The sequence below is a fragment of the Argopecten irradians genome, chromosome 2, assembly GCF_041381155.1.
Source record: "Argopecten irradians isolate NY chromosome 2, Ai_NY, whole genome shotgun sequence".
Classification (NCBI taxonomy): Eukaryota; Metazoa; Mollusca; class Bivalvia; order Pectinida; family Pectinidae; genus Argopecten; species Argopecten irradians.
The window spans coordinates 53,354,946-53,366,123 of record NC_091135.1 but is presented as its reverse complement, the minus strand read 5'-3'; the positions used below and the strand labels follow the sequence as shown (position 1 = coordinate 53,366,123).

At 37.2% G+C, this 11,178-nt stretch overlaps 1 protein-coding gene across 2 annotated transcripts; it reads right to left on the bottom strand.

Annotated features, from left to right (window-relative positions):
- Positions 1-565: 565 nt before the first annotated feature.
- On the bottom strand, positions 566-10,589 carry LOC138315926 (uncharacterized). Of its 2 annotated transcripts, XM_069257302.1 has the most exons (6): positions 10,458-10,589; positions 9,497-9,665; positions 8,351-8,443; positions 7,911-8,060; positions 6,876-6,925; positions 566-2,179 (listed from the first exon to the last, which is right to left on the bottom strand). In XM_069257302.1, exons 2-6 carry the CDS (start codon positions 9,660-9,662, stop codon positions 2,093-2,095), a joined length of 546 nt encoding a protein of 181 aa, XP_069113403.1. In that variant the 5' UTR covers positions 9,663-9,665; positions 10,458-10,589; the 3' UTR covers positions 566-2,092. The 2 variants fall into 2 exon arrangements, with proteins under 2 accessions (XP_069113403.1, XP_069113404.1); XM_069257303.1 differs by lacking the exon at positions 6,876-6,925.
- Between the last annotated feature and the right edge of the window lie 589 nt (positions 10,590-11,178).

Below are 11,178 nucleotides of genomic sequence, written 5' to 3'. Positions count from 1 at the left end.
CTAAACAAGTTCGACTCATTTCCTATGAAAATTGAGCAAAAAATGCTCATAAATGTGTTTTCCCTAGTAAACTTGACCCCCTCCCCAGGGGGAAACGTGAGACCCCAGGGTCATATAATTCACAATTTTTGTAAAGGACCTCAAGACCTTTCCATCTATGAGTATGTGATTCTACCATTTCCAGGATTTCAGAAGAAGATTTTTGTAGTTATAGCCTATTTGACCCCTTTTGACCCCACCCCTAAGGCCCCTGGGGGTCAGTTATGGAAAATTGGTTAATAGGATTCAATGGCCATCTCATACGGATAATTCTGACAATATTTGACTCATTTCCTATTACAAATGATCAAATAATACTCAAAAATGTGTTTTCCCTATATAAACTATAGTAAACTTAACCCCCTCCCCAGGGGGAAACCTGAGACCCCAGGGTCATATAATTCACAATTTTTGTAAAGGACCTCAAGACCTTTCCATCTACGAAGAGTATGTGATTCTACCATTTCCAGGATTTCAGAAGAAGATTTTTGAAGTTATAGCCTATTTGACCCCTTTTGACCCCCCGCCCCTAAGGCCCCTGGGGGTCAGTTATGGAAAATTGGTTAATAGGATTCAATGGCCATCTCATACGGATAATTCTGACAATATTTGACTCATTTCCTATTACAAATGATCAAATAATACTCAAAAATGTGTTTTCCCTATATAAACTATAGTAAACTTAACCCCCTCCCCAGGGGGAAACCTGAGACCCCAGGGTCATATAATTCACAATTTTTGTAAAGGACCTCAAGACCTTTCCATCTACGAAGAGTATGTGATTCTACCATTTCCAGGATTTCAGAAGAAGATTTTTGAAGTTATAGCCTATTTGACCCCTTTTGACCCCGCCCCTAAGGCCCCTGGGGGTCAGTTATGGAAAATTGGTTAATAGGATTCAATGGCCATCTCATACGGATAATTCTGACAATATTTGACTCATTTCCTATTACAAATGATCAAATAATACTCAAAAATGTGTTTTCCCTATATAAACTATAGTAAACTTAACCCCCTCCCCAGGGGGAAACCTGAGACCCCAGGGTCATATAATTCACAATTTTTGTAAAGGACCTTAGGACCTTTCTATCTATGAAGAGTATTTAATTCCATCACATCTGTGAGTGGAGAAGAAGATTTTTGAAATTTTAGTCAATTTTACCCCTTTTAGCCCCTCCCATAGCTCCCTGGGGGGTGGGGACCATATAATTCACAATTTTGATTGGCCTTATGCCTTAGAAGGTTTGTGCAAAATTTCATTGAAATTGCTTCAGCAGTTTTGGAGAAGAAGTTGAAAATGTAAATTGTTTACGGACATACGACGGACGACGCACGACGACGCACGACGCACGACGCACGACGGACGACGACGGACAAAAGGCGATTAGAATAGGTCACTTGAGACTTCGTCTCAGGTGACCTAAAAAGGATATTCCCCAAATCATGATACAAAAGACAAAATAGGAAAACGTGACACATATATATAATGTAAAATAAATCCCCAGTGTCAAATAACCCTATAGTCCAAATACAATAAGACATCCAAAGGGAAAACAGATGTATGTTTATAACCAAGTGGCCTATGCACCCAGATTGAGTAGGACTTTTTAAAACCATTTTGACTTGGAGTAAGAGAGTGGTCTTTTATACAGGGGTGGTAACTAGGGCAGTGTTTACATCCTAACTATAGTATACTATAGCCGTATTATACTTTAGACCTAGACTAATTATTGGAATCACAGACTTTTGATGCTAATTATATTACAACACCTCTATTTGTGTAATATTGTGTCCGTAATAAACAACAAATAGTATATCTGTATAGATAGAATTCTGTGATTCACACGGAATACATGATACGATGAATACCAGTCTTATGTTTTCAATTAAAACATAAATAAGCACTTCTACAAAGCGACCAAAATATCACAGATACAAATAGTGTCTTGATATCACCAAAAACGTGCTCAACATATTTCCGTGCTCAACAGATTTCCTTTAGACTTTTTGTGGCGTTTCCAATAACATTTTTCTTCCAGAGTCTCAGTCCAGATCACGTTTGGATAGTGATGTCAGCTTTCATACACAGGAACATCTCTTTTCTGTCATTGAAGACCACGATCGTGATGATGAACTCGCCCTGTAGGCAAAGATAGGGTAAGTTAACAAGAGGACCATGGGCCTTAGCGGTCACCTGAGTTCGGATTCAGAATGATACAAAGATATATAAACACTATATATTGGTCTATCAGGCCCTTGAAATCAGTCAGTGATTTTTTAAGTTTGACTTTTTAATCTATGAAGTGTATTTGGTTCCATCAAATCTGTGAATTCAAAAGAAGATTTTAATTTTTTTTAGTCATTTTGACCGCGTTTGGCCCCGCCCCACTGGTCCCTGGGGGTCAGCGAGGACCGATATGGATATGTTAAAATGGTTTATCTCAGGGTAATAATTCTAACCAAGTTTGACTCATTTCCTATGGTTATTAAGCAAATAATGCTCAAAATATTTTTCCTATATAAAATATAGTAAATTTGATAACATCCCCAGGGGAATTTTTTTGCTCCCAGGGCTACGAAATTCAAATTTTTTGTAAAGGGCCTTACGTTTGTCATTTTGACCCCTTTTAGCCCCGCCCCTCTGCCCTTGGGGGTAGGACAGGACCAATATGGATGTGATTTTAAGATAATATCTCGGGCTAATAAAGTTTGACTCATTTCCTATGAAAATTGAGCAATTAATGCTCTTTAATGTGTTTTTCCAATATAAACTATAGTAAATTTGACCCCCTCCCAAGGGGAAAACGTGAGACACCAGGATAATATAATTCACAATTTTTAAGACCTTTTAAAGACCTTTCCATGTATGAAGAGTATTTGATTCTACCATTTCTAGAATTTCAGAATAAGATTTTTTAAGTTTTAGCCTTTTTGACCCCTTTTGGCCCCACCCCTCAGACCCCTGGGAGGCTGGTACCGTATAATTCACAATTGGTTGACCTTTGGTCACGGAAGGTTTCTGCAAAATTTCAACAAATTTAGTTCAGCAGTTTTGGTTTTTCGTCTCAGGTGACCCAAAAATGATTGTTCTACTTTATCATGATCCCTAACACATCATTAAATTCTAATCCTGATAACAACATATCATTACAATCTAATCCTGATAAAGACACATCATTACAATCTAATCCTGATAAAGACACATCATAACAATCATACTCCTGATAAAGACACATCATAACAATCATACTCCTGATAAAGACACATCATTACAATCATACTCCTGATAAAGACACATCATAACAATCATACTCCTGATAAAGACACATCATAACAATCATACTCCTGATAAAGACACATCATTACAATCATACTCCTGATAAAGACACATCATAACAATCATACTCCTGATAAAGACACATCATTACAATCATACTCCTGATAAAGACACATCATAACAATCATACTCCTGATAAAGACACATCATAACAATCATACTCCTGATAAAGACACATCATTACAATCATACTCCTGATAAAGACACATCATAACAATCATACTCCTGATAAAGACACATCATAACAATCATACTCCTGATAAAGACACATCATAACAATCATACTCCTGATAAAGACACATCATGACAATCATACTCCTGATAAAGACACATCATAACAATCGTACCCTTGATAAAGGCACATCATAACAATCATACTCCTGAAAAAGGCACATCATAACAGTCATACTCCTGATAAAGACACATCATTTCAATCTTATCCTGATAAAGACACATCATAACTTGTTTGTTTGTTTGATTAATGAACGTCCTATTAACAGCTATGGTCATGTAAGGACGGCCTCCCATGCATGCGGTGTGTTGTGTGTATGTTGTGCGAGGTGCGTGTTTTGGGAGACTGCGGTATATTTATGTTGTGTCTTCTTGTATAGTGGAACTGTTGCCCTTTTTATAGTGCTATATCACTGAAGCATGTCGCCGAAGACACCAAGCAACGCACTCCACCCGGTCACATTATACTGACAACGGGCGAACCAGTCGTCCCACTCCCTGTGTACTGAGCGCTAAGCAGGAGCAGAAACTACCACTTTTATAGACTTTGGTGTGTCTCGGCCAGGGGACAGAACCCAGAGCCTTCCTCACAGGGGCGAACGCTCAACTACAATCATACTCCTGATAAAGACACATCATAACAATCGTACCCTTGATAAAGACACATCATAACAATCATACTCCTGATAAAGACACATCATAACAATCATACTCCTGATAAAGACACATCATAACAATCATACTCCTGATAAAGACACATCATTTCAATCTTATCCTGATAAAGACACATCATGACAATCATACTCCTGATAAAGACACATCATAACAATCATACTCCTGATAAAGACACATCATTTCAATCTAATCCTGATAAAGACACATCATAACAATCATACTCCTGATAAAGACACATCATAACAATCATACTCCTGATAAAGACACATCATTTCAATCTTATCCTGATAAAGACACATCATGACAATCATACTCCTGATAAAGACACATCATAACAATCATACTCCTGATAAAGACACATCATTTCAATCTAATCCTGATAAAGACACATCATAACAATCATACTCCTGATAAAGACACATCATAACAATCATACTCCTGATAAAGACACATCATTTCAATCTTATCCTGATAAAGACACATCATGACAATCATACTCCTGATAAAGACACATCATAACAATCATACTCCTGATGAAGGCACATCATAACAATCATACTCCTGATAAAGGCACATCATAACAATTATACTCCTGATAAAGGCACATCATAACAGTCATACTCCTGATAAAGGCACATCATAACAATCATACTCCTGATAAAGACACATCATTACAATCATACTCCTGATAAAGACACATCATTACAATCATACTCCTGATAAAGACACATCATAACAATCATACTCCTGATAAAGGCACATCATAATAACAATCATACTCCTGATAAAGGCACATCATAACAATTATACTCCTGATAAAGGCACATCATAACAATCATACTCCTGATAAAGGCACATCATAACAGTCATACTCCTGATAAAGACACATCATAACAATCATACTCCTGATAAAGGCACATCATAACAATCATACTCCTGATAAAGGCACATCATAACAATCATACTCCTGATAAAGGCACATCATAACAAGTATACTCCTGATAAAGGCACATCATAACAATCATACTCCTGATAAAGGCACATCATAACAGTCATACTCCTGATGAAGGCACATCATAACAGTCATACTCCTGATAAAGGCACATCATAACAATTATACTCCTGATAAAGACACATCATAACAGTCATACTCCTGATAAAGACACATCATAACAATCATACTCCTGATAAAGGCACATCATAACAATCATACTCCTGATAAAGGCACATCATAACAATCATACTCCTGATAAAGGCACATCATAACAATTATACTCCTGATAAAGGCACATCATAACAATTATACTCCTGATAAAGACACATCATAACAGTCATACTCCTGATAAAGGCACATCATAACAATCATACTCTCTGATAAAGACACATCATAACAATCATACTCCTGATAAAGGCACATCATAACAATCATACTCCTGATAAAGACACATCATAACAATCATACTCCTGATAAAGACACATCATAACAATCATACTCCTGATAAAGACACATCATAACTTTCATACTCCTGATAAAGACACATCATTTCAATCTAATCCTAATAAAGACACATCATTACAATCATACTCCTGATAAAGACACATCATAACAATCATACTCCTGATAAAGACACATCATAACAATCATACTCCTGATAAAGACACATCATAACAATCATACTCCTGATAAAGACACATCATAACTTTCATACTCCTGATAAAGACACATCATTTCAATCTAATCCTAATAAAGACACATCATTACAATCATACTCCTGTTAAAGACATGTTATTACAATCGTATTACAATCGTCCTATTAACAGCCAGGGTCATGGTAGGACGGCCTCCCATGTATGCAGTGTGTAGGGTGTGTGAAGTGCGAGGTACATGCGTTGGGAGATTGCGGTATGTTCGTGTTGTGTCTTCTTGTATAGTGGAGCTGTTGCCCTTTTTATTGTGCTATATCACCGAAGCATGTCGCCGAAGACACATTAATAACCGGTCACATTATACTGACAACGGGCAAACCAGTCGTCCCACTCCCTTTTTGGTTAGTGCTAAACAGGAGCAGAAATTACCAATATTATACACTTTGGTGTGTCTCGGCCAGGGAACAAAACCCAAAGCCTTCTTCACAGGGACGAATGCTCAACTCAAGGCCAAAAGTGAGGCAGTGCCAAGGGAGGCATTAGGAAACATGAAGTAAATTAGGAAGAAGCGAAAAGATAAGATTCTAAGTTAAGTCGCCTTTTACGATCATGCAATAGGGGAAGCAGGTACAATCCTTACGCCCAACCTGCAGGGCTCCCGATAAAGACACATCATTACAATCATAATCCTGATAAAGAGACAGGATTACAATCATATTCCTGATAAAAACACATCATTACAATCATAACACATGTAATTTTAATAAAACGTTTCATTTTCCTATCGAGATGTGCACCTGAAGTTACGGCGGCCATTTTATCCAAATATTTCTGTGCAGTGTCTGTAGTTGTTACCTTGCGACTTAGAAAACTCAACCCTGTGTCAAATTACTTAATTGCATTATGCTTGTATGCCATTAGAATCAATAAATATGTTATAACAAACCTGCGGAAGGGAAGGCACATCTGTTTTGGTGAGGGAAGTCTTAATAGTATCTGGAAGAATAATACAAAGATATTTTTTGAAATTCTTAACAAGATACATGCATATTTAACAAATACATTCAAAACATTTTATATATGTTTCGTTCTGGTTATACGAAATAGGTCGTCTAATTTGCAAGCCTCTGTAGCAAAAAAATGAAAACTTTTCCATCAGTTGCATACAATCTGGGATTAAATAAATAGCTTCTTTACCACATATCTAAAGTGATCAGGTAATCAATTCATCTCATCACAACGGTGAAAATGCGTAAGTGACATAATAGGCAAAAGTAATGGAAAAACCTCACGATAGAAAAGAATAATTATGTTATAAAATGTATCTGTAGCAGTGTATTATTTTTTGTAGGCTAGTTACTAAGGTTCAAATTATTTTTTGGCGGTTGACTGGTTTAGATTTCCTGGCATGTTACCATCAACCCTCCGACTCTGAATCGCGAGTTTGAATTCTATGTGTGTAAGTTGCCAGATACTGCCCATGCACTGGTCGGTGTTATTTCTCCGGATATTCCGGCTTCCCTCCACCTCTTAAACATGATTCCTAAAATGGCCCTTGCTGTTAATAGGACGTAAAGTCAAACAAACAAAAAACTTTGACAGGTACGTGAAATATGTAAAGATGCGTCAGACCTTTTTACATTCTGGAAGACAGGTTTCATAAGACATCAATCTGATTAAAATAAGACTTGTAATTCCGCTCCAACAGTGACTACGCTGCCATACGACACGCTCCAATAGTCAGGTGTCATAAAGCTTCCTAGTCTAATTCTAATTACATACATTAGATTGACCGATCGCCAGGTGTAATATAGCCACGCCTTGTGCTCACAAACGCAGGTATTTCTATTCAATGTCGGAGCAAACATCGTAGCACACAATACAAAAAGAAAGTCACGTGCGGTTTGATTGACAGCTGGCGATCTGTCAATTGTCGCTGTGACAGTTATTGCCCAATTTCTCGCGTTAAGCCGAAATTTACCTTTTGCTTTCACAGGACAGTTGAGATTTTTGAATCCGAATTTCTTTAGATTGGAGCAGCCTCCGGTCTGGTTATTGGCGAAGATGGGAGTGTCCGGAGCCACTTTGTCGGTTACATTCAGTGTAACACTTCCGGAATTCAAATCAACCGCTGTAAAATAAAGCCTTATCATTTGTAACTACAATGAACAATGCATACATTTACGGTATTTTCGTTACCATAAGAATGGTCTTACAAAGCATTTTGCCAATAAACATGTGATGTCATAAAAACCTTTACTACAGCATTACCGAATACAGTATCATTGGCTAACCTTGTCATTTTTCATTGGATGTATCTATGTTATTTCATCGTGAAAACAATTGCCATGAATTTATACAATATTGTACATCTACATGTAAATTCCACTTAATACATATAAAGTTGAATTATAAACCTACTTGCCACCATATCCAAGGTTACGACAAGAGTGTTTGTTGTGGTGTGTAAGACCTTTGGTGACCAACTGAAGTCCATTTTGTTCGCCGCTGGACCTAAAACACAAGTACACAGTCTGTTTATCATTAGATAGTACACAGCTGGACCTGAAACACAAGTACACAGTCTGTTTATCATTAGATAGTACACAGCTGGACCTGAAACACAAGTACACAGTCTGTTTATCATTAGATAGTACACAGCTGGACCTGAAACACAAGTACACAGTCTGTTTATCATTAGATAGTACACAGCTGGACCTGAAACACAAGTACACAGTCTGTTTATCATTAGATAGTACATAAGGTGACGACAAGGTATAACAAACTACCAATGTAATCACTATGTTATATTGTTGTAGGTGTTTGACTACTGGAACAACTAAGTATTGGTCATAGAAATTAAAGAAACATCGGATATAATTTATCTGCAAGCATGTACACAGCATTTTATACGTAAATATGCTTTATTTTCCGTTGTACGATTCCGATCCTTAAAATCATTTGATGTAACGGATCCTGATGCTGGTTGCGATATATGCCGCTAAAATAAGAACGTTCTTTTAAATGCCTTTATCATTAACACCAATACAGTTTTCGGCTAATGTTGTAATTCATCGTTAACAACACGACAGATCCTGGTCGTTTAATAAGAATTTTCGATACACATATTAAAAAACTCATGAGATGAAAGCATCCAAAAACGATCAGTTTTCAGAACAAAAGACCGCTTATTCACAGATGTCTTTGATAACTATATTTATGTAAGATGATATCAATTTATGATCATTGTCAGAAGTATTACAATATAGTTGATTGCTCATTGTATGACATTATAATAATAACTTCAGAACTGTCAGGACGAAGACACGTCGATTAACGTGAATACAGTTTTTATATTATGATGATAAAGACAAGTCAGTGTTTTCTTAACTAAGCAGCGAATCAGAGTTCACTACAGTCTACTAAAACCCCAAATTTTATAGACGGTAACGTTTATTTTTAGTATTGAGGTTAGGGAAAATACACAACAAAACGAACAATGAAAATCATGTTGGTTGCAAGTAAAATTGAGTTACACAAATGAACAAGCACATATGATGTAATTACCACAATTCACGGCGTGCCCACTATCGCTAATTGTCATGTTGCTTAGTCTCTTGTTTTCAGACATTTCATATGAGGTCTGCAGGTCTCTTGATGATTGTGATTTGAACCTCAGATTGCCAACACAATATTGCAAAACAGTCAAGAAGATTACATGATAAAGCCACATCTTCTGTAAATAAAAGAAAAAATAATATGTAAATATGATTATCTTACAGTCTATTTAAAATAACTGTAGGAAGTCATCAAAACAAAAGAAATCGACATAATCTGTACAATGGAAGGCACCCAAGCAGGGAGGTATCTAATTTATGATACTGAACGTGGAAGTTGTTATATGTATTTAAGTTACGGACACTATGTCGGAGCACCCGTACATACACGCATTAATACACACTTATTTTCGGAACGGGTATTACAACTTGTTGAATGAGAAGTCTTAGTCGTTTAGAAAGTAGATTGAGCATGACAGTATGTACATGTACGAGTATACTGTGAGTGCTCCGCGTGGTAGCTCTGGTAAATGGGCGCTCGCAATATAAATATTAATTTTACAAATACACGAATGTACTCTGGGTACATATGCCCAACACACAACCGAAAACCAATAAAACAGTGCTGATGTATGCACGAAGAACAATAATTCGACGAAACCTGAACCGGAACAATGACTACACAATAAATGATCATGTACATGTACACATATGACACTAATCACACACGTTTATGGGTTAAGTATTTTCATCAGCCGTGGTCCAGCAACAGGAGTCAATGGCCGTGCTCGTTAGAGGTTACACGACGTAATGTTTCATAAGTGTCTAGTCGTATTGCCCTCTAACATTAATTGTTAGAGTAACATGTACACGATCACATGGTAGCTGCATGCACCACGCGTGATTTCGCTACGGCGAGCTTTGTCAATCCTTACCATGTTAGAAAGATATTTAAATGTGATGATATATACCTAGAGTAGAATGACACTGCTCCCGCAAAACGGTACCTCTGATATCACTACAGATACGAAGCAAATGTTGCCGGTAGAGTACCACTTCCGTCTTTGTTGAAATCGAAACTAGAATTGTCAGATTTTGCTACTTAGAGTTATCTCCCGTGCGACGTACATTGTAGGAAACGCTATCATTCAACCCGTTTTAAGCCGGTGTAACGTTGAAAATGGACCCCCGTTGAAAACTGACCTCGGGTCAGTTTTCAACGTTGAAAAATGACCCCGAAAAACGTTGAAAACTGAACTTTCAGCGCACTTTTTACACCGACCCGTTGAAAATAGACCCCGTTGAAAAGTGACCCCATAAGAACTCGTTTTTACACAACAACACAACACGACACCACAACACCACGAAACCAAACAGCATCACACAGCACAGCAACACACCAACAACACAACAACACTACACAACACAACACCACACAACAACACATCACATCACACAACAAAACACAGCAAAATAACACAACAACACACAACAAAACATCAAACAACATAACATCACACAACATAACATCACACAACACAACAACGCATCACACTAAACACAGCATCACAAAACACACAACACAAGACAGCATTACACAACAATACGACACAACATCACAACAAAACATCACACAGCACAACAATTCCACAACACACAACCACGCAACAACAATACAACAAAATCCAACAA